The following is a 26,925-nucleotide window of genomic DNA, read 5'->3' as shown; positions in this document are numbered from 1 at the left end:
CCTTTTAAGTTATTGTGGATGGGTGTATCATGAGTGCAACCATTAAGAATGGACGTATCATGTTCTTCTATTGATGGGCAGGGTTCTTTGCAATTTTTTTCCTATTATGAATTTGCAATGGAGAACCTTGTGTGTGACTTCTTTTGGACACAAGTGAGTGTTTCTCTAGAATAGATAATGAAAAATGAGGTTGCTAGGTCAAAGGGTGCACGCCTTTTTAATTTCCATGGTCAAATTGCACTCTGAAATGGCTGTGCATTTGATGCTCTTATGGGCAGAGGATGGGAATACTTATTCCTCCACACTCTCACCAATACTTGCTATTACCAGATAAAAGTTTTTGATAATTTCTATCTTGTTGTTTTAAGTTAAATTTCCCTGATTGCTAGTATGATTGAGCATATTTTCATATATGAATTTTCTGTCTTTCCAGATCTCCAGAACATGGTTCTACCCAACCTGTCCAATTTGCCCCCACTTCCAAACCACTTGGCTCTCCATCTCTCCCCCTCAATTCCAATCAAACCCATCTCCTCATGGTCTTTCCCGCAAAACCCATCGTTGCCTTTATGCTTTTATTCATGGTAGTCCTCACTCTAGGAATTTACTCAACAAATGCTTATTGAATCAATTATGTGCCAGGCACTGTTCCAGGCTGTTAGAATACATCAGTGAACAAACTGATGAAAATCCCTGCCTTCATGAAACTGACCGTCTAGAATGGATGTCCTTCTTTCTTCTTTTGTCCCTGTTAACTGACCTCAGCCTTGGAGGTCCTGCTCAGGTTCCATCTTCTTATCCAGAATGGGGCCCATCACATACAGATTGCTTCATAAAACCTTATGTTTATCATCAATACAGCACACTGAAGCACACAGACATTTTCTAATCACTACTTGTTTCCTATGTTGGTTTCATCTCCCTGTATAAGCCACAGATATCTTAAATAAGAAACTGTCTTCCCTTTTTTTGGCTTTTCTTTTTCCAGTATTAATTGCTTATCCCAATATTAAGCACATGACAAGTAGTAAGTTTTTGCAGCGTGTCTGAATCATGCTGGTTAATCTCACATCGCCTGTCAATCTAGGGACAGCGATGAGCAAAGAAATGCTAAGTTACATTAGAAACCCTTCTAGAATATAAGTGAATCTCAGAAAGTTCAGTTTTTTTAGGATTTTAGATTATTTTCTAGGTGAAAAAATTGAATATTTTTGCTAGTTGAGACCCACCGTGTGCAGTAGGATTTTATAGATTTTAGAGAATTTCTCTTATGTTGACAGTGTATGTGAGCGTTGCTAAGTGGGTGGGGTAGGTCTTATCAACCAAATGTGTGGGGTATGTGTTTATGCATTTGTGTGTTTCCTTTATAGAGAGGCTATTGGACTGGATATGGGGAAGGGAATGCTTGGTGCCCAGGAGCTCTGCCAGACCCCGAAATCGTAAGGATGGTTGAGGCCCGAAAGTCTCTTGGTGAGGTAAGGGCCCTAGAACTTATTCTAGCAATTAGTTTGAATGTTTCTTTATCTTAAGGCTGTGGTAGACAGACTATTGGCCCCTCCCCCAAAGATTACCATGTCCCAATCCCTGGAACTGTGTAACCGTTACAATACCTGGCCAAGGGGACTTTGCTAATATGATTAAGTTAAGGATCTTGAGATAGGAACATTACCCTGGATTATTGGGGTAGATGAACGTAATCACAAGGGGTCTTATAAGGAGGAAGGCAAGAGGGTCAGAGTCAGAGACAAGGTGATGTGATAACAGAAGCAGAGGTCCAAGCCATTGGGAGCCATACACTAAGGGATTCTAGTGGCCTCTAGAAAAGGTAAAGAAATGGAGTCTCCTCCAGAGCCTCCAGAAGAGACCAGCCCTGATGGGCCATTTTAGACTTCTGTCCTCCCAGCACTGTAAGGGGATTTTAGTAGATTTTCATGTAGAAAAGGCAGTTTTGGCCCAGATTATGGAAATCCTTAACGATTTGCTCATGGTATCTTCTGGTCCTCTCCACACACTCAAGGCACTTGCCCTTTGAAGAAACCCCTTTGGAAACTATCGTCAGTCTTTAGTGACTTTGCCTTTAGCAGATGGAAAGAAAACAGAGACACAAAAAACTAGGGGCCATGTCTCCTTAGGAGAACTAATCATCAGAGGTACTCAAAAAGTAAGAAGGGAAACCTAACATTTTACTCTCAATGCTGTAGGACTAATTCTAGCCGAGGAGTTACAGAAAAGTCTCCCACACATTATCTGCTGCATTATCATACAAGCCTTTGAGTCAAAGGGGTTGTGCTCTCTTTGGGTCCCTTGGGTTGGGCCAAGTTCCACATAATTTGACATAAGCCCTGAAGGGGAATCCCTTTGACCTGGGAAATAGGATTTTTTCAGTGTTGAATGTGTTATTCAAATCACCGGTGGAATAACATTTTCGAATTTACTCCAGGTGATTGAAATGGTTTCCAACTACCTTATAAATCCAGTTGCATTGGTTCTGATAATGCTCGCAATTACAATTTTATTTGTTCTTATCTGATACCATGGTTCTCGTGCTGACATTGACTCTGACCGGCAGGAGTATACAGAAAACTACGAGCAACAGAGAGGCAAGGGGAGCTTTCCAGCCATGATCACGCCTGCTTATCAAAGAGCCAAGAAAGCCAACCAGCTGGCCAGCCAAGTGAGTGTCCCAGTGCTTATTCACCTTAGATTATGCTAATTTTTGTCACTAATGAAATTCTAGGATTCAAATAAAAACCAGTAAGGGAGTGCTTATGGACAGTAGGTGTCATTAGTATGGGATTATGGAAAAAACTGTGCTCTTCTGTCTTCCCTGTTATCCTCTGTGCCTTGATTGGGCCATAGCTAGCAAATGGAGAGACCAGGTAGCTCCTCCAAAACTGGACCAAATAATTTCTCGAGGTCGCTTTAACAGTTTAGACACTGATTCTTAGTAAGCGGATGGCATGTCCTTCTGAGGAAGAGCAAAGCTTTTTGCCTAGGACCGTTCTCCTGCACCTAACACAGTGGTATTGATGCTTTCTGAAGAGGAGCTTATGAAGCCAGCACTAAAGAATGGGCTATAGGCTTGTGTTGAGTCTAGCCTGATGGTATAGCTTCAGGACAGCTGCATGGAAGGGTTCTCACAAAGGCTGGTGGGTACGACCTTGACTCCATGCTGTCTGCTGTCTCTTCATCAGGTGGAATACAAGAGAGGGCATGATGAGCGTGTCTCCAGGTTCACCACGGTGGCGGATACCCCTGAGCTGCTACGGGCCAAGGCAGGGGGACAGCTTCAAAGTGATGTAAGAAATGATGGAGGCCTAGAGGCCTTTAAGATTTTCCTTTCCTTCCTTCCTTGGAGGTGGCGGGAGGAAGAATAGAGGAGGCCTCTTGGTCCCACGTGGGAGCCAGGGAGAACTTTCTAAGGTCAAGAATGGTCAAGTCAGGGGTGCCTGGGTGGCTCAGTTATTAAGCTTCTGCCTTTGGCTCAGGGTGTGATCCTGGCACTCTGGGATCGAGCCCCACATCAGGCTCCTCTGCTGGGAGCCTGCTTCTTCCTCTCCCACTCCCCCTCCTTGTCTATCTCTCACTGGCTGTCTCTCTCACTGGCTGTCTCTGTGTCAAACAAATAAATAAAATCTTAAAAAAAAAAACAAAAAAAAAGAATAGTCAAGTCAGATAAGTCAGCCAGCACAGACCTTGTGAAGACTCTTCCTTAGAGAGAAAACTTAGTATCAGTCACAAATCAGATGTATGTGATTAATCTGAAAAAATTCAGTCCTTGTCGTTGCAAATTATAGAACATAACTTCTAAGGAATTTCTATTTGCCTTTTCACAGCCCACTTGTTCCCTAGCATAATAAGACCAAGAACTTAGTCTTCTTCTGAGTGGGAAGTGTAAGCACAAATCCAGGTTCAGCTTAATGAGTGGCTTCCATTTGCCTTGGGTTGAGAAGCCTCTTTTGTCTCCTAGACTAGACTGGTGGCTCCTTGAGGGCAAAAGCCTTCTTCCTCTGCCTAGCCCCACCACCTGGCCCACAGCCCATGCTTCAAAAGTATGTGTTGAATTCTGCATTGGGTGTCTCCATACACCAGGCACTGTGCTGGGTTTTGGGAAATAAAAAGGTAAAGAAGATGCATGTGGTCCATCAAGCCATAAGCCAATGATGATGCCACAGGGGCTGTGACAGGGCGATGTGAGGGCGTCATGCAAGCCCTCGGTAGGGCTTCTCATCAGACATCCTGGTACATCGTGGGATTGTGGCATGAAATTCATTTTCTTTTTTCACCTTCCAGGTGAGATACACAGAAGACTATGAACAGCAGAGAGGGAAAGGCAGTTTTCCTGCTATGATCACACCTGCTTATCAGATAGCCAAGAGAGCCAATGAGCTGGCCAGTGATGTAAGTGTCCATGACAGTATATTCGTGGTAGGGGAGGAAGCAGGAAGTTACGCGGGCCTGGCAAGTACAACTTCCTGTCTGCTTTTGCATGCACCATGGTCCAGGGAGTAGCTTTCCTTCACAGTTTTGAATCGGTTTTACTTTTATGTCTAAGACGCACTTCCTGGACCCAAGCAGAAAGAGAACATTCCACCAGATGTTCGTTTTTACTTTTCTGGCTTCTGTGCCTAAAAGGTGAAATTCACTAAGCTTGTCCTTCCCCTTCATTTAGGTGAGGTACCATCAACAATATCAAAGAGAAATGAAGGGAATGGCTAGTCCGGCTGCTGGAGCTGCAGGCACAAGGGAATGCATGGACCAGTATGGCCAGGTAGGGGATGAAATCACTCCCTGGGAGCCTGCCCTTTCTGATGGTCAGTTCTTGGTGTGTCAGTGGCCCACTGGCCTATCACACGACTGATGGCTCTTAAATCGGATTGGGCTGTGGTTTATCTAGCCCTATTTACGAAAGGTGGATTTTCCAAGTCAGACGGTAACGACAGGGGCGCCTGGGTGGCACAGCGGTTAAGCGTCTGCCTTTGGCTCAGGGCGTGATCCCGGCGTTATGGGATCGAGCCCCACGTCAGGCTCCTCTGCTATGAGCCTGCTTCTTCCTCTCCCTCTCCCCCTGCTTGTGTTCCCTCTCTTGCTGGCTGTCTCTATCTCTGTCGAATAAATAATAAAATATTAAAAAAAAAAAAAGAAGGCAGCGACAAACAATTACACTGGGCTCAGCTTGATCCATGTAGGAAAACAGTTTCTAAGCACTTTTTCTTTTCTTTTTTTAAAATAAAGAACTGCTATCAAGATGGTGAATTTGCCAAGAATAAAGCATTCTCACCTATTCATTGAAGAATGGTCCCAAAGCCTAAGACTGGCTAATTTTATCTCATCGCTGTATGAGCTCGAACGGGATTCAAATGCACGTCTGGAAAAATATTGGGCACTTCACTGAGTAACAGGGCTCGTTTCTTAGAAAGTGCATATCTTGTCTAGGTTGCTAAATGAAGCAGTTTGCCAGAGAACGCATATCTTTTCCCCAATTTCACTTCTTACGTGAACTACCTAGTGACAGGGCATAAAAAGGTTGAGATGATAATGAGAAGCTAATTTTTATTTGTACATCCCTCCATATTTTCTCGTACTGAACAGGTGTAGGAGAGAAAGGGAACATTATCTTTTCACAGTTGTAAGTAAAGAATATTGGAAGGCTAAGTGCGTGTACTGGAAGAGTACATTCAGTGGGCTTAGTTGATTTTTTAAAATTAATTGGAAAGTTGTTTGAATTTTTTTTGTCAGTGGTTAGATTCTAAAACATACATGCTTTATTCAACATACATAATTTATGAAAGGAAACAAGTTGTTTCTTTTCTTTAAAAGAGTGTCTAGGGAGACACTCATGTAAGACTTGGGATGTGTGTGAAGATGAGGTGTGACCCCTTTGCAAATGTCTGTCTGAGCAAAAGCGTTCAGTCTTAAATGAAAAAGTCCATTTTATTAAATTCTATAAGTGCTTAAATGGCTTCAGGGTTTTAAACTCAATGAAATTATGTTTTTATGGGTTTCATAGTTTAAATCTATTGTAGAGAAGACAACTTTTAAAAATCACTTTAAAAAATATTTGGTTCCTATATTTGGCAGAAAATATTTTGTTCTAAATCTGGCCAGTGCTTTTCTGCCAAGGCATGAGCGTGTCTAGACATATCTATACACATCGATGAGATGTAACCTCACGGTGTCGTAGTTCATTCTTGCTTATTAGGACATCTTGGCTGAAGTTTCCGGTCGTGCTAATAACAAATCTAGGAATCAAACTGGGTGTTGTTTGATAGCACCGCCAACAGCTGTCGAGAGGATCAGCCTTGTGTGGCATTTCCTTGTGTGATTTAGCGGGACCCGCCAGGCATGAGTAGGAGGGAGTGAGAGAGAAGCAGACAGACAGTCAGATAAACTAAACATATCTGTAGTGCCTAAAAGGCCAAACAATTCATTCTTCCTCTTCACGAATAACTGTTTTTTAGGCCAATGGACTATATCATGTAATCACCTTATTGTTTGTAACTAGTCAATTCCCCAGCAGGATTGAGTGTCTCACTAAAAGATTTACACACCCAACGTAGATACATACAAGCAGAGAAGTTAAAATAAAGCTACAAGCCAGCCCCCACCCATAGAGCAGAAGGGGCAAAAGGGGATTACCAAAGAATTTGGGAGCCTTCATTATTATTTTTTTTTTTAGCTTAACTGTTTTTACTCGTGCATTCCGCCCAGAATATTTTGGCAACCAAACATAAAGGAGAACTCAGGCTAAACAATTGTCATTACTGGATAAAAGGGAAGCCTAGACTTTCTGATTTGACCCAACTGTTTTGTTTAAGAAAATGTGTGTGCCAGACTCCGACCCTGGTGCGGGAGCGGGGCAGGTCCTTGCCTTGGAGGAAGCTGGAGGGAGATGGAGTCATGAGCCTGAGGGGGCATGTAAAGCTGTTTCAGATTGGTGGGAGCACAGATGAGGAAGCAGCTGATTCTGCCTGGGGCAGGACTGGGAATGAGGGAAGAGTTTCCCAGAGAGAAGGTAGCATCAGACGGGGTACATCCCCCTGCCAGGAAAGGTTTATGCTACTGACATCATGACAGTTCCATGAGAGAGAAGGTTTTCTTTTGTGGGAATGGATGGGTGGTGTGGGGAAGAGGAAGAAAGAAACAGGCTCGGATGATAATAGTCTGAAATATACATTTAGTCCCATTTAGAGCCTCTTAGGGCAATTTGAAATTTCCCCCCCAAATACAAAAAATTCAAATAGTTATAAAATGCATTTCTTTTTGGCAAATAACATACATCGCTGAGAAAACGGTATCTGTGATGTTAATGGGTTTCTCTGCATTGATCTGCCAATGGGCCCAAGAAAGGCAGCATTTGAGATGACTGAAAGGCAGAGGGACCTCCCTGGTGTCAGATATGAGATGCGTACTCCATAATCCATGGGTCTAGGAGACTTGTAGAATGTCTGGAACAGGCTCTAGGAGAGATCATTTCCAACCCCCTATCCATTCAGGGAGGGGAGCATCACTGATGGAAATTTTCAATTGGCCCAGCAGGGTTACTTGGAGAACTATCAGGAGCACAGAGGAAAAGGCAGCTTTCCCGCCATGATCACCCCAGCGTATCAGAATGCCAAGAAAGCCAACGAACTCGCTAGTGATGTGAGTACCACACTGGGACGACCCACAGAGCCACCCCAGCAGAGGAGAAATGAGACTTTGAAGACGGGGCTTACGCAAAGCCTACACACAGATCAATTGATTTAGAGCTGAGCCAGAGTAAAATGTTAGCCCCCAATTTCTCTCCAAATTTCTGACATCTCCTTCTTTCGTTGAAACTGTTCGGTCACATTTATCTGCTTCAGAGGAGCGTGACACCAACAAACGGTGGAACTCACTTTAGGTGAGTTCAAGCAAGTGCAGATGCTGGTCCAGCCAGATTAGCTGGCGTTAGGAGAGTCTTCGCAAAATAAGCCATCTAGAAACCTAGCACTTTAAGGGAACAGCTGATTAAAGCAGGTCATATGATTATCAAACTGGGTATAACCCAGTGGATAAAATGATTTTTTTTTGCAGAATGTTGACCAGCTGGCGGTCCTTGAAAGATAGGCTATAATTAAACTCGGCCGAGTGATGTGCACATGCAGATATAACATGCCAACTTGAGCTTGTTCCATATATAGTTAGAAGCAACGCATGAGTTCCACACCCCCTTTGCCCTTCTCCTTTGCTCTGTGCTATTCAATTATACCCATTTGCCCAGCACAGTGCATTCTTGACCCAAGAGGGGAAGTAAAACACATAATTCACTTTGCCCCTCATTAGCAGGTTAGATGAGAAAAGATGTTGGAACCATGGGCAGACAAGATTTGGAATTACACCTTTTGGCATGCTTGTTTCAAGACGTTTCTTCATGCAGAATTAGAGTATAAAGTACACCAAGTGTGAAAAGGGCCAGTAAAACTTTAATACAAAAGGGACTGAGTGGTTTATGGATTTCGTGGAGAAAAAAAAAAAAAAAGCCCATGTGATATTTTTTTTCCCTTCAGAAAATTCTCTTCAGTAAATCTTGACATTAAATGCGGGGTCATTTTGGAGTAATTTATCTCATGGAGCATGAAAACAACAACTCTGGGCCCTTTTTGTATGCTTCTTTCAGATAAAATACAGGCAGGACTTCAATAAGATGAAAGGCCCTGCACATTATCATTCCCTCCCAGCCCAAGACAACTTGGTTCTCAAGCGGGCCCAGAGCGTGAACAAGCTTGTGAGCGAGGTGCGTACGGGGGACTGCGGACGGGGCAACCCCAGCGTGAAAAATTATGTGCAATGCCACGGGAACTACACACGGTCACCAGTTCCCAGGGAACAAATGGGCAGTAAAGAAAAGCAACTCTCAAGATAGCCTAGAATCAAACAAATTAAACAAATTAAGTTTCTCCAAGGGTTCTGAAGTTTCTTCTCAAATTCTCACAGGGCTGTAGATATCCAGAAGTTTTAGGCAGCAGATTTTTAGTTTAGTTTACTGCCCTAGCCAACCTCTATGACAATACCTCATTCATACAGAGTGGAAATCAAAGATCAGAAAGTATTTCCCACGTGGAACCTCTCTCATTCTCTTATTATTGGGGTAGGGTTTCCCAGAAGCTGTGTGTCCTATAAATTCCCGTAGCTTGGAGGCTGGACTGGCCGCAGGACGGTGTGTTTTGTTTGGTTGACCTGGTGATTCAGATTTCTTGAATTGCTGGGACTCTGGCAAGGAAATAACCCCTCGAGCTCCCAAATCCTTATCACGCCCTCCAGTCTTTTCTCTCACAGCAGCGTCTCCTTGGCATTTCCTCTCTGGACCATAAAGGCATTTGAGTTAACAACCTCTTGCAACAGGAAGAATGAGGGCTATTAAAAGTACTCCCGTACCAAGTTATCTGCAATTCAGAAGCAGATATTCAAGTATCCTAAAATATTTTTCTTCCCTAACCTCTAAAGGTCAGTCTTTGAACCCAAACTATTCCTTAATCTGTGGCCCTCTAACTTTGGGCTGCTCAGAATCACCAGGAGTGACATTTTCCTGATCTCTGCCAGAGGCTCACGTATTTTGAACTAATTGATGGGTGCCTAGGTCTTGGAATCTGCATTTTTTTTTTTTGGAATCTGCATTTTAAACAGATGTTTGAGATGGTTCTGATGCTCTAGACCAGAGGTCAGCCAACTACGACCTGAGTGCCAAATTTGACCTATAGCCTGGTTTTGTAAATAAAGTTTTATTGGAACACAGCCACATCATGTTTGGTTACATATTGTCTCTGGCCGCTTTCACACAAGAGCAGAGGCACATAGTTGCCAAACTTTGCTCTTGATTCACAGAATGTTAGATCTAGATGGGACCTTGGCAGTCTTTAGGTCCTCACTTTGTCGTAGGTCTAGAAAAATAAAGTGTCTTATTCTGGATCAGAGAGACTTTTAGGGACAGAGTTGGAACCAGATCTCTGAAAGTACAGTTTTACCACCCAGGAAAAACACTGTTAACATTTTGGCCTTTTTCTAGGTGAGGATACTAAAACAAGTATATGAATATAAAGACATTTATAGATTAGAATTCAACTATATTTATAGCTTGGTATACTTCTTTCACTTATCAGATTGTGAGCATTATAATGCATCTCGCATACTTTAAAAAGTATGTTTCCACCATATGTTTTATAAGACAGGATGACAATTTTTTTTTTTTTGGTAAGAGGTCACAAGAGAATCTTCAATTTCTTTTTGCCCTTATGTTTATCCAGTAGGACAAACCAGTCATGCTCTATTCGTGGTAATCAGCCTTCAGCTACCTTCTCCGATTACTGGGGATGACTTGGGGCCTATTCAATAACTATAACCTTGAATCTTGCATCCAGCTACCCAGGGGAGCTCAACTAGCCAACCCGTTTAAAATTAGAAGATGCTCTGTGCATCTATGAGCGGTCTCATTTATTATACTCCTATGTAAAGTAACTTTTTTGGTTAAATTTTATTGAAGTATACGAATGGAGAAGTGTACAAGCCATATGTGCATAATGGGAGGGATTTCCGCAAGTGGACACATCCATGTAGCTAGCACCCAGATCAAGGAACAGAACATGATTCAGACATACCCCCCGTGATCCCCCAGTCACTTTCCCCCAAGAGTAACTGTCATCCTGATTTCTAAAACCCATTTTGCCACTTTTTGGGCTGTATGATCTCTTACTGAATTTTCTCTTGAAAGGGACTATATATCTTTAATTTTCAGAACCAAACTGCTGATTTACTTATTTATTATTTAAAAGGCAAACATGTACCGTTAATTTACAGTGTCCTATGCCTGATATTTTTAAATGTTGGGTTGAAAGTTTTCTAAAAATATCCTAGTAAAGTCCTGGTGACATTTTCAAGAGTGGTTTTGGGCTTGGTTCTATTGTGCATCTGGTGTTTTGGTTTCCAAGGTGGAATATAAGAAGGACCTGGAAAGTAGTAAAGGTCACAGTATCAACTACTGTGAGACGCCTCAATTCAGGAATGTGAGCAAGATCTCAAAGTTCACCAGCGATGTGAGTTTTTAACACCTAAGCATTTATTTGGGCTTTTTTATGAACTAATTTCTAGGTCTCTTAAGAGTCTATGTGTGTCTCAGAGAAGCATGGCCTCTTAGGCACAAATACCTAAGAGTTTTGATCAAGATTGCCTGCAGGGAGTAGTCCACAGTGTTGAATTCCGTCCCATCCCCCACCACGCACTTGACCTTGACTCCTTAATGGCAGCTCCTCTTCTCTCCTGTTCTTCCTGTGCTGCAGTGTCGGGCTCCTGGTGGTGAATGCTGGCGAGAGAGCCTGGCTGAGCATGCGACATCCCCTCTCAATGCGACTTTGCACTTCTTAGCTAATGTCTGATCTCCTTTAACCTGGGGACCTAGATGTGCTTTCCTTATTTTACAGATGAACAGATGGCATTTGCAAATTTGGAAATTCTCAGAGACGTTCTGAGGACGTTTCCTTGAGAACACCAAGGACCTATGCTGGAGAATGTGATTTTATTTCTGCTGAGCTGCATACTGTAGTAGAATTTAAGATCACGAGGAATTTTGTAAGGCTCAGAGAGGAATTTATTTTGTCTAAATGTAGGGGTGAAGAGCACCAGCTTTGGAGCTGACAGACCTGGCTCCAGAATTAGTCAAGTGTTGGGCTTTGGGCAAGTTGTTTAAGCCCCCTGAGCCCCGTCGTCAGTGTGTAAAATGGGGCTGTATGATAAGTCCTTCCTCCTCATGGAGTACTTGTGGAGATGAACTGAGTAGAATTGTGTCTGGTACATGGCAATAGTATTTCTTTAAATAATCTCGTGCCTAGAAATTCAGTGGCCTCCCAGGGTAGGTGATTTTAGTGCAGCTTCATTAAAAACTACCCAGATTTTCCTATTTATGACTTCTTGGGATCCTGTTTTGGTTTTCCCTTCATTTGGTAAACTGCATTTGGGACACGACGTCCTTACTTCCCGTGGTTTTAGCAGCCACCAGTTTAGTGCTGTAAAAAATCACAGCGTTTGGCAAAGCTCAGGTTATATTCGTCATATAATTAGAAGCGGAGGTAATAGCATGCAGTGATTTGTACCAGCCGCTAGCATGGGGCCTGGTACCCCATGCCTGCATGATCCGTCTTGTCCATTGGAGAGCCCCCGGCTCATGGGAGGTTTTCACATGGGAAAAATCTAACACATTTACAAGTGAAAATGTTAAAAAGAAAATTGGGTCTGTTTTGTGCTGTCTCTTCTCACCAGATCCTAGGTTTGTTTCTGTGCGTATGTGCTTGTCTCCCTCCATCTTCTTGTGCTTGCTTGAAATTTAAGTGGTTTCTTAAAAGAAGGTTTGGCTTATTTTTTATTCAGTGATACACTGACTCCTTAAATAGGTTCTATTTAATCATTTATATTTCCAATTTAGTGCATTAAAATGAGTAGTTGATGTTCAACAAGTTGGGAGAAGAAGTCTTTTATTGAAAGTTTCGTGTTTCCATGTAGAATAAATATAAGGAAAATTACCAGAACCACATGAGAGGCCACTATGAAGGAGTTGGTATGGACAGACGGACTCTCCATGCTATGAAGGTTGGAAGCTTGGCAAGCAATGTGAGTCCAATTTTGAAGGGCCTAATGGTCTGGGGACCTGTTGGGGTGGAGGGAGGTGAGATAGAAAGAATTCAGCCAACTCTTTTTCAAACTTCCTTTTTAAAAGTCAGTGTCCTGTTGTATAAAGACTGACCCATAAAAGTTTCTAAACATTAACCAATATAACCAAAGCTAGGTAAAACCCTTGAAAATTTTCAAAAGCTTCAATTTATTTATCTCAGCTTTCTCTGGCTTGAAGAGTACTTAGATCTATTATCTTTGATCCAGTGTGAGGAAAACATTCAGTTTCTGAGAGATAAAGAGAAATGGATGAGCATAATTCTTATTTGAAATTCCTCCAACTTCCCAAAGCGTTTGTGATGTATTTGGAGTCGATTGGTTGGTTGATTGGTTCACTCATTTATTCAATTGTAGTGTTCATTGAAGACCACCTATGGGCAAGTACTGGTCAAGGTAGTGGGGTAACAAAATAGATCAGATCCCATAGCACAGAATCTCTTTATCTCTCCTTGGCTTTGTCAGTTCAGTTGACAGGTTTGTAAATGCCAAGTTGTAAATCTTGGAGGTAAAGGGCACTTCAAAGGAACTGATTTCATTAGTAAAACATACAAATGTCAAATTTCATCTGCTTGAGATGTCATATTTGACCTTTGGAAAAAAATTTTAAATACTCTGAAGACTCTTGACTTTTCGTTTATTTTCTGGGGGGTTAGCCAAGAAGCTCTTTCATCATACACCCACGTGCCAGTGTTTCTTTTTAACAAAAACTATAAGGGGTTCCACAATTAATAAAAAAGATAAAATAAATGTGCTACAGATGGAAGTTAGCTAGTTTGGGATTAATTAAGAAGAATTCAAATTAATTAAAGGCAAAATGTGAACATAATTTAATTTTCCTTGGAGGCTATGAAACTGAATTAATTTTGTTTCCGGTTACTTTTTAAATATTTCCTGTGACATTCAAACAAGGTCAAAAGAAAGTGGGGACTTATTTCTTTTTTCTTTTTCCTTTCTTTTTTTTTCCCTTTGTGTCTCAGATCGCCTACAAGGCTGATTATAAACACGATGTTGTGGACTACAACTACCCAGCCACTCTCACTCCTTCCTATCAAACAACAATGAAACTGGTTCCCTTGAAAGATGTAAGTCTCCCTCCAAGAGCATCTTCTGCTTTATTCCTTGTCTCTTCCTCTTGCGGAGTGATTCTTAAGTAGTAAGATGGGAGGAAACAAGGTACAACAGTTCCTAACAGATGGAAGGGATTGAGAAGGGGAACTCTTCCACTAGGAAAGTCCATTCATGCATGTTTGGAAACTCTTTGATTCCATGTAAAGTGGGGACAACTCTGGTTTCATCTTGAAAATAACCTGCAGTTCAGTTAGAATTTGGTAGAATATGTCTGCCTTTGGGCACCTTTAAAATTATTCTTCCTTAGCAATGATGAGCTTGCTTTCTTTTTTTTTTTTTTAATTTAAAGTTTTGGAGTGTTCTGTGTTGAGGGACTAAAGGAAGTAAAATAAAATGGCTGTAAGTTGAGAGGAAGTGGTAATGTTAATTTTTTTTCTCAGGAGTACTTGGGAAAGTATACGTATTTCTTAATTATTATGGTGGTGATTTTATTTATTTATAGTTTGGCTTGTCCCAGTGAAATAAGTATAATTAATTAAATTTATTATTTTCTAATTATAAGAATTTTATTATATATGTTTATTACAGGAAATTTAGAAAATACAGAAAAGCACAAATAAAAAGATTAAAGTCATGTTTTCTTAAAACATAGTTAAGGTAGTTTAGGCCTGAGTTCATATCGTAGTTATTTGTCAGTGATGGTTATCTCTAACCAGTCAATAATTTAACAAATAATTCAGCATATGTTTACTGAATGTCCAGTGTTACTTTCCTTCACATTCCTTTGGGATCAGCACAACTCTGGTAGCACTGACTTGGGTTTTGCTCTTGGTAAATAGGTCTTCACATTGCTCTCTATTTTGCTCGGAGTAAGAGCAGTGCTGTGTTCAGCTGGGCATCACCACTGTTCAGCATGGTTTATAGCACAACAAAGAACAATCATTGGCAAACGAGTTTAATGAATGAAGTGGGCTTTTCAAATGTATAGTAAAGTAAAGGATGGGAAGTCGAGGAATATAAAGGGAGACTAAGCTTTGCTGCTGCTTTTCTGAGCAAGTTTGGTTGGGTTGACTTATCACTTCACCTTAATGAAACCCAAGATTACACTTGACTACCTAAGCTATTTCCTTTCTGTTTTGGCTGCATGTATTACCTGGGACTTGAGGACCAAGAGCACCTCGTTACAATGGGAGTGTGTACTCTGTCCATAGACCTCCATCAATCATGCTTGAGAGCACAGTCAAAACTAGAGAGATTGCTACAATTTCGTATTCCTGTTGTAACATGACTTGCTCTTACATTTGTCTGTGTGAGGCTGTGGATCAGACTATGTTCCTGAAATACCCCTGCTCATCTGGGCAGGTCCAATAGCAGAACTAAGCCAGCCTGGGTTAGAAGGATTAATTAGAAGCAGAGGGAGAATCTGAACTGGAAATCTAGGAGCCAGATCCAGGTTGCAGAGGTGTTTGACCACACGGTGTTTAAAAAATAATCGGATCAACATACAGAGATTTTGGGAGTTCATATAAAAATTCATATTTTCACCCTATTCTAGAAAAATCTAAAAACTCTGGGAACGACAGCCCTAGTTCCCACATTGGTAGCAGCTGGTTGGGACTGAGTGGCAGGTGCTCTGTGTTATTTTATTCTCCTTTCCCTTCCCTTCCTGGCTCCCATGTGAATTTGAGTTTACCACCCCTAGGGTAGGGACTTAACTATTCAGGAAGTTTGGGAAATCCATTACAAGAGCATTTATGGTCTCTCTGTCTGGTGGCTCTAAAGGTGGTCAAATAGCTATGAAATTAAATAAACAAGCACAGGTCTTTAATTAGAGAGCATTCCCTTCAGATGGATTTTATCAGCACTAATAGCATTAAAATGAGACTCCAACCTCAGCAAAGAGTTCCTTCAGAAAGTATATTGAAGCAATGGCCAAGCATCTGTGATGTTGCAAGGATGTGATTAATCATGGTGACTGTTAATTATGTCCCGCAGAGGAGAGTAATTGTACTCTGCAACATATTTAATGCAAAATTATTGGGAAGGAATATGCCTTTTAAAAAACTACAGTTTTCATGACATTTTATCATGCACAATTCTGAACTCTAATAGACTCTTTATTATGAGATAATAATTTCCCCTCTGAGTTAATGCATTAGGAAGCCAGTGCACTCTAATCTCATTAATGGTTGACATTGAAATGACTTTATAGTTCCTACTTTTCCTATATACCCCATTATCCACAACTCAGAATGTGCAAAAACTTCTGTCATTGAACCATTGGCCAAAAAGCCCAAAGCAATGCAGTTCTTTATCTCCAAATCCAACAAAACACCAGTGTCCCCGTGTCAGGAATGCTCTGTTTTTCCTAGATCCTGTCCTAGAAATTAATTTATAAGTCATTTGTTCGTACCCAGAATATATTTCCCTGTCTAAACAGTGGTAGCTTTGGGTATGGGGGATCCCAGGCTCATCTGTAAAATAATAGCTTCAGGCACACTAGCTTTGGCGAAAGTGTAGTGAAGAGGGTGTAGAGGGTGAAAGCCACTTTGGGAGGCCGAGTGCTAGAATTTGAATCCTGACATTAGCTGGGTGACCTTGGGCCGATCACTTCAGTAGACAACTGGGCCTCAGTTTTCACATTGTAAGGTAGGGTTAAGAAGGGTGTCTCCTCACAGGGTGGTTCGATTAAATGCATTAAGATGTGTGAAGCACCTGAAATAATGGTAGGCACATGGTAATAGTGTTGTTTTTAAGCCATGATTATTATTAGCCCATATTGACACTGGCGAGAGCAGAGTGAGTACAAGGAAGAGATGAAGGATGCCATGGCCCTTAGGTCTATTTCACTTGGGTCACTGGCTTCTAAAAATATTGACTACATGTCAGCATTTAAAAATTGCAAGACTTGACATAATAATATGGATTTCCGGTTTGTTTGGAATAACTGGAAAGTCTGATCACTCTGGGCCCCACATTGTGACACCCTAACTGTCTCCTAGAGCTGAGTAGCAGCTGCTGCCCTGTGCCACAGTCCCCGCCACTCCTTACTACTTCCCCAACCATGAGGTCAAACACTGAGCCCAGACTAGTGCTTCCCCCATACCCAGCTAGTGGTCTGTCTGGCTGTCACCCACTTTGTGACCTTTGGGCTGCAAAGACTCCCTGGGGTGGGCTGTCACCTACGGAGGCAGCAATAAAATGCAGCAGCCGTCAGATAGAAAGGAAAGGCATCAGACTCTAGACAGACAGCAAGTGGTAGGGTTGTGCAGTGCTGGCCTCAGCTGTGAGCCCCTGTGTCAGCCAGAGCTGGCGGCCGGAGGAGCATGGCCAGAGGCGGTAGGTGGAGGTCTGGGCAGTGGAGTGCTGGTCTCAGCTGGGAGCCAGAGCATGGCCAGAGGCGGTAGGTGGAGGTCTGGGAGGAGATGGCAGTAGCTAGTGGGGATGCAGCAAGGGGGGTGTGACTATCTCAGGTGTGGTATAGGCCCCACGAAGCTGCCACACTGTGTGAGATACCAGGTGGGGTCCTGGGCTTCAGACAATAAAACAGAGGCATGAAGACTGGGTGTGGGGCGTTCAATGATCCGACTGCTGTGAACAAAGCCGGAGCGTTGCTGATGGAAGGACCTAGCCTGGAGCCTGTAGGCAGGGCAGGGCTCAGGTGTCCCGAGGCTGGGTCAGTTTGGGGCTTGGGAGCAAGGACCCAGCTGAGATATCTTCGTGGACAGGGCTGTGTCTGAGTTTGCTCACTCTGCGCAGAGTAGATGTTCTGTGACTGTTGAAAGAATGAATGAATGAACGAATGAATGACAGGGGACGCCGCAGGCAGAGGTCTTTCGCCAGCCACCACCTCACACTCTTCCTCTTCACTGGTCTGCATCCCGGCTCTCCTTCCACCTGTGCGGGGTCCCTGGGTCTCTCACTCAGCTCACCTCCACCCCCTCCCCATATTACCTGCCCTCAGGCGTCAAACACATCCCTTTACCTCTCTGCTCAAGCTCCGCTCTCTCTGCAGTGGTACTTGCGCATGCGTGGAGGAAAATAAGATGATCGGATGAATATCTTCTCATGGGCAAACGGCTAATAATCCTTGAGTCTCTGAGGGGCAGATTGTACTTTTAAAAGACAAAATCCAGGAGCTCCCTGTGTCTTGAAATAGTGGGAAACCTGGAAGTCTGTGCACCAGGTGGGGCTGGAGGCTCACCACCTTCTCTTCTGAACCCACCCACCCTTCTTCTTTCAGGAAAGTGCTCAGCTTCCGGCCCTTTTTTCAGGGACTCTGTCAAGGCAGAAGTGAGGGCCAGGCAAGACCAGGTGTACAGGGTGAAGACATGTGAGGCTGTCCTCACGTGAAGCTACTGGTGTGCCATTGCTTCCCACTTAGACATGCCTACTGCAACCGTTGGATTTTTTGTCTCTCATTTTTCTTCCCCTTTTAAAAAAAACCTCTTTTCTTTTGAAGTACAAGACATATATAGAAAAGTACATTAAGTGTAGATAGGCAGCTTGAATTATAAAGTGACCTTGCACATGTATTTTCTTTGGGAACGCACCTAGGAATAGAATTGTGGAGACTTGGGGTACGTGTGTGTGCCAGAGCGCCATATTGGTTCCCGAAGTGGCTGTGCCAACCTCACTTCCGCCAGCTGTGTTGTGAGAGTTTCCGCAGCTCCATATCCTTGCCAGCCCTTGGTATAGTCAGCAGTTTAAATTTTCACTCTTCAGGCGACTGTGGAGGGGTGTCTCATTGCAGTTTTAATATACATTTCTCTGATTCATAATAATAACTATGCGGATGGGCGCCTGGGTGGCTCAGCTGGTTAAGCGTCTGCCTTCAGCTCAAGGTCATGATCCCAGGTCCTGGAATTGAGTTCTGCATCGGGCTGTCTGCTCAGCAGGGACCCTGCTTCTCCCTCTCCCTAGGCCTGCTGCTCCCCCTGCTTTTGCTCTCTTTCTGTCAAATAATTGAATAAAATGTTTAAAAAATAATAACAATGTGGATGAGAACATTTTCCTATGCTTACTGGCAGTTTAGTTGACCTCTTCTATGCACTGTTAAGTCACTTACTCATCAATGTACTGGGGTTTTTTTTGTTTTGTTTTGTTTTTTTTCCTATGGGCTTGCAGTGTCTGTTGGTTTCCAATTGGAATCTTTGATCCTTTTTGTAGTAATTGGGTAATCATACCTCTGCTGGGCTTAGGGGTAGGGAACTAAGCAAATCTTAAAGAAAAGTGCTGGTGACATCTTCTTATGCCTTTTTCTTTTTTTTTAAACCAGGTCAACTACAGGCAAAGCATCGACAAGTTGAAGTACAGCTCTGTGACCAACACCCCTCAGATTATCCAAGCCAAAATCAATGCCCAGCACCTGAGTCATGTAAGTGACCTGCCCTTGCCCAGCCAGGTATGGGGGACTCAAGGGCTTTGTGGCCCCTGGCTACCTGGATCCCCAAGGGTTTGCATTCATTAATGGTGACATATGTCTTGTGACAACCATGAGATGACCCCCCTCAATTTAAACATTTTTTATGGAATATTCCAAATACATTTAAATGTAGAAAAGAGAGTGTGATGAGTTCCCGTGTATCCATCATTCAGCTTCAACCACTATCCACCCCTGGCCAGTCTTGCTTCATCTGTATGCCCATCTCCTTCTCCTTCCTCTGTTATTTTGAAAAAAATCCCAGAGATGATATAATCTATCAATATTTTAGATAGATTAATCTATCAATATTTTAGGATACATCCCTAAAAGATACAAAAAAATTTAAACATATTTATATAATTTTAATATATCACATCCAAAAACTAATAATAATTTTTTATATCACCAGTGTCCTATTAGCATTTAACATTCCAGTGATCTCATAAAGTTATAATTTTACAGTTTTACAGTTTGTCTGAGTCAGGATCCGAATGAAGTCCACGCTTGTGACTGGTTGATAGGTCTTTAAGATTCTCTTCATCTTTAAGTTTTCCTGTTTATCTCTTTTCTTTTCTCACAAGTGGTTTATTGAAGAAACTGGATTGTTGATCCTGTTGTTTCCCGCAGTCTGAGCCTTGTGCACGCATCCCAGCGTGGACTTCATGTGTTCCTCTGGCCTCCAAATGTCCTATAAGATAGTAGTCGGATCTATAGGTTTGATCAGGTTCAGGTTCAATTTTGGGGCAAGGATGCTTTTCAGATGATGCTGTATTTTTCCAATGGGAATCACATAATGTCTGGTTGACCTTTTTTTATGTGACTTACGGTGGCTTTTTATTTCAATGTGGGCAGCTACTTGATAATTACTCTTTGAGTATCTACTCTGCATACAGCGAGATGTTTAACACTGTGGCACGTTAAAACAAACACACACACACACACACACACACACACACACACACACACCAGTTCTCTACCCTCAAGTGCTTCAAAGGAGAGTTGTGAAGTAACCACAGGGAAATCTTTTATAAACTCACAACTCTGAGTGTGCCTTTGAGTTGTTTTACTTTTCATTTGACCTCTTTAATCACTTAATTTAAAACATTCATAAAATTGCAGGCTTCCTTGTCAAATGCCTTTTCCAGAAATTCCTTCTCAGCTGTGGGCCCAAGGGGAAAGTGAAAAAGAGAGCATTGCCTTCAGAATTCACCTTCCGTCTACCTAAAAACCTTGCATTTACCCTGTGGGTTTTTTTTAAATCCGACAGGTGAATTATCGTGCTGACTATGAGAAAAATAAGTTGAATTACACATTGCCACAGGACGTACCTCAGCTGGTAAAGGCCAAAACCAATGCCGAACTATTTAGTGAGGTGAGTGAGCAATGGAGGTGAGAACACAGTGGAGCTTATCTAACCAGTGTGAGGAAGAGAGCACCAGGCCCAACAACCAGAGGCTGTTCTGTTTGTGAGACACGTTCATCAAAGGCGCCCATCACGTTATGGTTTTGAATTTGCTGTCTCACGGCATGTGGTTGTTCACTGCAGATAAATTGAACACAGAAATTTGATTCTTATTATGTGAACATGTGTATAGCATGTGCTCAGACACACACACACCATCATCATTGTCATTGTCATTGTCCTGGTGACTTCTGACTGTTGCTTTGCTGTCCAGAGAAAATTTAACTTTTTTTTTTAAGATTTTATTTATTGATGTATTTGAGAGAGGGATTGAGAGAGAGAGCATGAGCAGTGGGGAGAGGGAGATGCAGACTCCCCGCTAAGCAGGGAGCCTGAACCAGGGCTGGATCCCAGGAACCTGAGATCATGACCTGAACCAAAGGCAGATGCCTAACCAACTGAGCCACCCAGGTGCCCTGAAAATTTATGTTTTAAGATCAATCTTAATCACTAGCTTCTTCCTGGAGTCACAGGAGGGCTGTGATTAGTTTTCTCATCCTAGATGGGGGCAGGAGAAGAAAAACAGAAACTACCATTTATTGAATGCCTGCTTTATGCTGCACACTGAGAAAGGCACCTTACATATGGAATTATTCAGTTATCATAACCTCTAGGACCTATTTATGGCAGAAACACAGTGGCATGGGCTTTGATATCAGAATGCCCTGAGTCAGATGCTGGCACTGTGTGACCTACGTGAGGTCACTGATGTCTCTGAGCCTCACAGGCCTAATGCAAAGATTGACAGTTGATGAGTAGAAGGCTCTTAGGAAGGGTCAATAACCTTAGGTATCGGGGCACCTGGGTGGCACAGCGGTTAAGCGTCTGCCTTCGGCTCAGGGCGTGATCCCGGCGTTCTGGGATCGAGCCCCACATCAGGCTCTTCTGCTGTGAGCCTGCTTCTTCCTTTCCCACTCCCCCTGCTTGTGTTCCCTCTCTCGCTGGCTGTCTCTATCTCTGTAGAATAAATAAGTAAAATCTTTAAAAAAAATAACCTTAGGTATCGTTACCATGCCAACATCAATAGCTTATGTCTTTACCAGCTTAGGTTCCGTGTTCATGTTCTATATCCAATTTATCCCCACAGCAACCCTGAGACAGGTAAGAGGAGGTTTTTTTTGTTGTTGTTTTTGTTTTCTTTCTTTCTTTTTTTTCACAAATGGCAAAAGTAAGACTGAAAGAGGTAATATGCTTTGCCCAAGGTCTCATGATCAGGAAACAACACAGCCAGGATGGACACATGACTCTTCTCTTTGTTCTGTCCCATCACCTCTGTGCTGCATGGCCCCATAGCTCAGGGATCAATGCACCAATCTCAATAATTGCTATTACCATTTTGACAAGAATAGCCAAGATTCTGGTCTGTAAACAGATGAAGAAACCAGCTTTGTTGTTGTTGTTGTTGTTGTTGTTGTTGTTGTTGTTGTTGTTTAGAGAGGGAGGGAGGGGAAATGAGGGGCAGAGGGAGAGAGAGAATCTTAAGCAGACTCCACACCCAGCACAGAGCCCGGTCTCACAACCCAGAGATCATGACCTGAGTCAAAGCCAATAGTTGGGATGCTTAACCGACTGGGCCACCCAGGCACCCCTGTTTTTGTTCTTTTAAATGTCTTTTTAACTTTGGGCAGGAATATGGATCCTGACTCCTGTTCACCCATGTTTCTTTTTGTCAGGTTAAGTACAAAGAAGGCTGGGAGAAGGCCAAGGGGAGAGGATTTGAGATGAAGCTGGATGCGATATCTCTGCTGGCCGCCAAAGCCTCTGGAGAGCTTGCTAGCAACGTAGGTTTCCTCTCATTAACTCACAAATGCATAAGAAATCGTTCCCATAAAATGTCAGTGGTCTTGCGGAAAAAAATTATGACTGCTGACATAAACATCCCACTACTTTAATCTTCTTCTGGGTTCGTGAAAGACCGGGAGGTTGTTTTTAGAATTGTTCCCATTGCCTTGTGAATACCAGAGCCCCTGAGGTGGTGAAGTTTCTCTTCCCCTCACCGTAGACTTTCTTCTTCCTCTCAAGATTAAATATAAAGAAGAATACGAGAAAACAAAAGGCAAAGTCATGGGCACTACGGACTCGAGGCTTCTGCACTCTCTGCAGGTGGCCAAGATGAGCAGTGAGGTAAACTCTCTCCTGTCCCTCCACACTTTCCTCAGACTTGTGCTGCTTTCAAAGTCCTTCCAGGGCCTACTTCACCTGGGACCTGCTTATTAACTTCCACCTACAACGTCTCTCCTGGCTTGCTCGAGAAGTTTGTTCACTTTCTTTATTTAGCCCAAGTGTCCTGTTCTTTTAAAGTAGATGAGGAGTGTGGGCCTGAAGGGTGACCAGCATCTATGGCTCAAGGTACAAAGGTGTCTGTCCACTTGTATTTATTCCACAGAAGTTTACCAAGCAACTACTATGGGCAAGATCCTGTGTAAGACACCGGGTCTGTAGGAATGAATGACACATAACAGGTTCCTCCCCAGGGGAGCTTAATTCTATGGAGAGAGTCATACACTAAGCATCCTGCTTGTTGTGGCAATGTCCCGGATGAGTCCTGTGGCCACGACACACTTGATATTCAAAACAGTTAGCAAACAACTGGGGCATCTAAACTTCAGCCAATCAAAATGACACTGCTTATAACAACTGTCCTGGCTGGAGATTAATCCTTTGCAGGAAGGAGAGTGCGACAAGGGACAGACTTGGTTTCAGATCAGGTGTTCCCTGCCAATGCTGAGCAGGCCTAAAGGACACACGAGCATTGAGTTTCTGCTTTACAATTGCTGCTCCAAGTTAGGAGGCCAGCTTATGCTGCTCCCATGGTGCAGCCAGATATAATTACCTGATGAGTCATTTAGGAGCCATGGTTTGACTAGAATAAGAGAGTTGGCATCTGGGTTGCCATTTTGGATGTGTCTACGGAACAAGTCCTGTGAAGTGCATAATCATGAAATATACTGAGACATTGAGAATTTGGCTTTGGTTTAGACACAGAACAGGATGATATTTCTTATTTGCAGTTAGAGCAATTGGGGCCAAAAAGATTGTGTCTTGCCCAAAGTCCTATAATAGTCAGTGATAAAGGTGGAGGGGGTATTGTTAGATCCTAGGACTCTTACTTACTGGCACCATGCTGCTTCTACTGCAGTATACCACCTTCCCCCCCACCACACCACCATTACCACCATCACCACTATCACCACTATCAACACCACCATCATTGCCATCACCACCATCACCATCATCGCCACCATAGTCATCATCACCACCATTACCACCATCACCACCATCACCACCATCATCACCATCATCACCGTCACCACTGTCACCACCATCATCACCAACATTACCATCATCACCACCATAGTCATCATCACCACCATCATTACCACCATTACCACCATCATCATTACCACCGTTACCACCATCACCGCCACATCACCAGCAACACCACCACCATCACCAACATCACCATCGTCACCACTGCCATCATTACCACCATTACCACCATCACCACCACATCACCATCAACACCACCTTCATCACCATCAACAGCACCACCATCACCACATATTCACTATTATCACCATCATCACTGTCATCACCACTATCTCCACCATCACTAGCATTACCACCATCATCACTATTATCACTATCACCACCATCATCATTGCCACCCTCATTGTGAACATTTATCAGGTGTTTGCTATATGCCAGTCCTTGTACTAAGCAGATTTCAGCTACTGTTTTGTTTGCTTATCACAATAGTCCCCTGAGGAACATGAAACCTTAGAGAGGTGATGTAATTTTCCAGAGGTCATCTGGCTGGCAAGGGGTAAACCAGATTTGAACTCAGGCTCATCTGGCTCTGGAGCCCAAGCTTTGTTATTCTGCCTCTTAAAGAGTCTACAGAAACCTTGGACAGAGCCTTCTCATCCTGGATCAGCCAGATAAAAAGATTTAATATTGGTGAGAGGCATTCCTCCTAGAGACAAAGTCGTGTGGAAGTGTGGCTCCCCAGCACCGCCCCCTTCTAGAGCCAGAAATTGGGTCACAGTTTTCTGACAGATGAGTGGCATTGCCCATTCCTCACAAAAACCTGGGCTTCTTTCCTGTGCTGTAAATCACTTCTGCAAAGGCAGACTTCAAGTAATGGGCCTTGTTGATACCTTCAAGGTTGAATACAAGAAAGGCTTTGAGGAGAGTAAGACCCACTTTCACCTACCCATGGATATGGTACACATCAAACATGCTAAGGAGGCCCAAGCTCTGGCCAGTGACCTGGACTACAGGACGAAGCTGCATCAATACACCGTGCTGCCTGAAGATATGAAGACTCAGTGGGCCAAGAAAGCCTATGGGCTCCAGAGCGAGGTGAGGCCTCACTCACTGCCAGTTCTCCCCATGCGTCTCCTGCAGTCGGGTACAGTGACATTTTGAGGGTGATCTGGAACCTGTGCATGAGACTATTACGTAACTCGGAGGACTGGAAAGAACTGCTGAGAGGTGCCAGGCCCAGGGAGGACGGGTGGGGAGGAGAGCTATAGATGCAGTCAAAACAATGGAGACTAGAGGGTGGAGGACTGGGGATCCAAGCTATTGCAGGAGCCAAGACGTGCTTTTAACGGTGATAAACAAAGGGGAAGAAGCAAGTGTTGAAGATGGCAAGTAAATCTTGGAAATTTAGCAGGTTGGTAGATAAGATTTTTAGTGAAAAAGTCTGAAAAGCCCTCTTTTTGGTAAGGCGGTGGCATTTCAACCCTGAGACAGAACATGTTTCGCTGGTTACAAGGTGGGCCCAGTGGCTTCACACCCAAGGAGAGTGCCACCTGACTGTAAAAGAGTAGAGGGGCCGTTCTTTTAGGAAAACAAAGGCAAGAGCAGGGGTTTCCCTGTCTCCCGTCACCTTTGTCCCATCTGCATCCCTGCGTCCAATTATAGCTTGGGTTTTCTCTTGCAGCTGCAGTACAAGGCCGACCTAGCATGGATGAAAGGAGTCGGGTGGCTGACAGAGGGGAGTCTCAATCTGGAACAGGCCAAGAAGGCTGGACAGCTGGTCAGCGAGGTAACCCGAGCTCAGGGCCTGGCTTCTAGTGGTCCTCAGCCCACAAGTCCCTGAGAGCCATCTTTTCCTCTCCCTCCCCAACCTGTGTGCTTGTTTTGAGCCTGACTCAGAGGAGTCCTTCATTCTGCACCCGCAGTGCGCCCTGGCTAGTCTTCCACACCCGTACACGTCCCGGGGAGTGTTTCTAAGAAGCCTGCTGATTTACGTAGGGTGGCAGCAGCATCCCAGGAAAAATTCAGAAGGCTTGTCATACACAGTCGATGAGCACATGGGGAAATGTGTTTGTCATGTGAGGCGTGTGTGATTCCTCCTGAATCAGAGAGCCTGATATTCGGAGGTCAGCATGCACGTGATGCCTGTGCCTTAAACTCGCTGCAGACTTCGGACAAGTCACTCGAGCCTTCCGATCCTCTTTCTCTTGGGCAAAATAGAGAATGTTAGAGAGTCCCTGCGGCTCTAAGCCTCTGCTTCTCTTTACACCATGTAAAGCTGGCTTTGGCAGCAGGCAGAGGAGGACTTTTGAAGGGCATTTCATTTGGAAGTATGACTATTTTAGGAACTCTGTTTGGGATCTTCAAACGGAACTCTTGTTTCAGGATCAGGAAGGCTGAGTCGGTGTATCTCTTGCAAATGGTAATAATAGCAATAATGCAGCTGACCTTTGTGGGCTGATAATAATTATGCAGTCATGGCTGTCATTGATTGACCACTTTGAGTTTGTTACATACATATTGCTCATTTACGGCTCACAACTGCCCTGAGTAGACACTATTAGTACCCTATTAATAACCTCATTTTCATGAGGAAAAGAGAGACTGAGAGTCACATTTCAAGTAGGTAGCAGAGCTGGGATCTGGCCCAGCTCCTGCCCACAAAGTGGTCTTGCATCCCCAAAGCACATTTTGTAAATTAATCTCATTTTTCCACGGCTCATCTTTCTCTCAGACACAGACACACTTAAGGTTAGAATATAGAAATAAAGAAGGTAGAGAAAGATGAATAATGTTTTAGGGTTCCTATTACTTAGCTTCTTTTCAGGCCTGCTAATTCCAGGTGGAGCCATCAGAGCCCCATTTGTCTTGGATTAAGGTTTGGTGAGGAGACCCAACTGGCTGACCTCAATCCTTAGGAATTCCCATCTCTGTTTGACTTCCTGTGCCTACTAATTATTAAGCTCCTCAAGGGCCGGGAAGACAGCATCCTCTTTGCCCATTTTATATTTCTGTTGTGCCCTGT

The 26,925-nt window shown here is 43.4% G+C and overlaps 1 protein-coding gene across 5 annotated transcripts in view; it reads left to right on the top strand.

The window, feature by feature from the left end:
• LOC100467296 (nebulin-related-anchoring protein) overlaps positions 1–26,925 on the top strand; it is a 69,714-nt gene that overhangs the window by 6,638 nt on the left and 36,151 nt on the right. For 2 of the 5 annotated variants that reach the window (XM_034663294.1, XM_019805770.2), the window contains exons 5-20: positions 1,371–1,475; positions 2,570–2,674; positions 3,195–3,299; positions 4,294–4,401; positions 4,673–4,771; positions 7,537–7,644; positions 8,642–8,758; positions 10,947–11,051; positions 12,511–12,618; positions 13,656–13,760; positions 19,025–19,123; positions 20,439–20,543; positions 22,307–22,414; positions 22,656–22,757; positions 24,801–24,998; positions 25,585–25,689. In XM_034663294.1, coding sequence (XP_034519185.1) covers positions 1,371–1,475; positions 2,570–2,674; positions 3,195–3,299; positions 4,294–4,401; positions 4,673–4,771; positions 7,537–7,644; positions 8,642–8,758; positions 10,947–11,051; positions 12,511–12,618; positions 13,656–13,760; positions 19,025–19,123; positions 20,439–20,543; positions 22,307–22,414; positions 22,656–22,757; positions 24,801–24,998; positions 25,585–25,689 — 1,782 coding nt within the window. The remainder of the gene's footprint in view (positions 1–1,370; positions 1,476–2,569; positions 2,675–3,194; positions 3,300–4,293; positions 4,402–4,672; positions 4,772–7,536; positions 7,645–8,641; positions 8,759–10,946; positions 11,052–12,510; positions 12,619–13,655; positions 13,761–19,024; positions 19,124–20,438; positions 20,544–22,306; positions 22,415–22,655; positions 22,758–24,800; positions 24,999–25,584; positions 25,690–26,925) is intronic. The other 3 variants (XM_019805776.2, XM_019805782.2, XM_019805779.2) reach the window with 3 other exon arrangements.

This window comes from Ailuropoda melanoleuca, chromosome 6 (assembly GCF_002007445.2).
Source record: "Ailuropoda melanoleuca isolate Jingjing chromosome 6, ASM200744v2, whole genome shotgun sequence".
NCBI lineage: Eukaryota > Metazoa > Chordata > Mammalia > Carnivora > Ursidae > Ailuropoda > Ailuropoda melanoleuca.
Note: the sequence above shows the minus strand (reverse complement) of the source record. Positions and strands in the feature narration are given on the sequence as shown.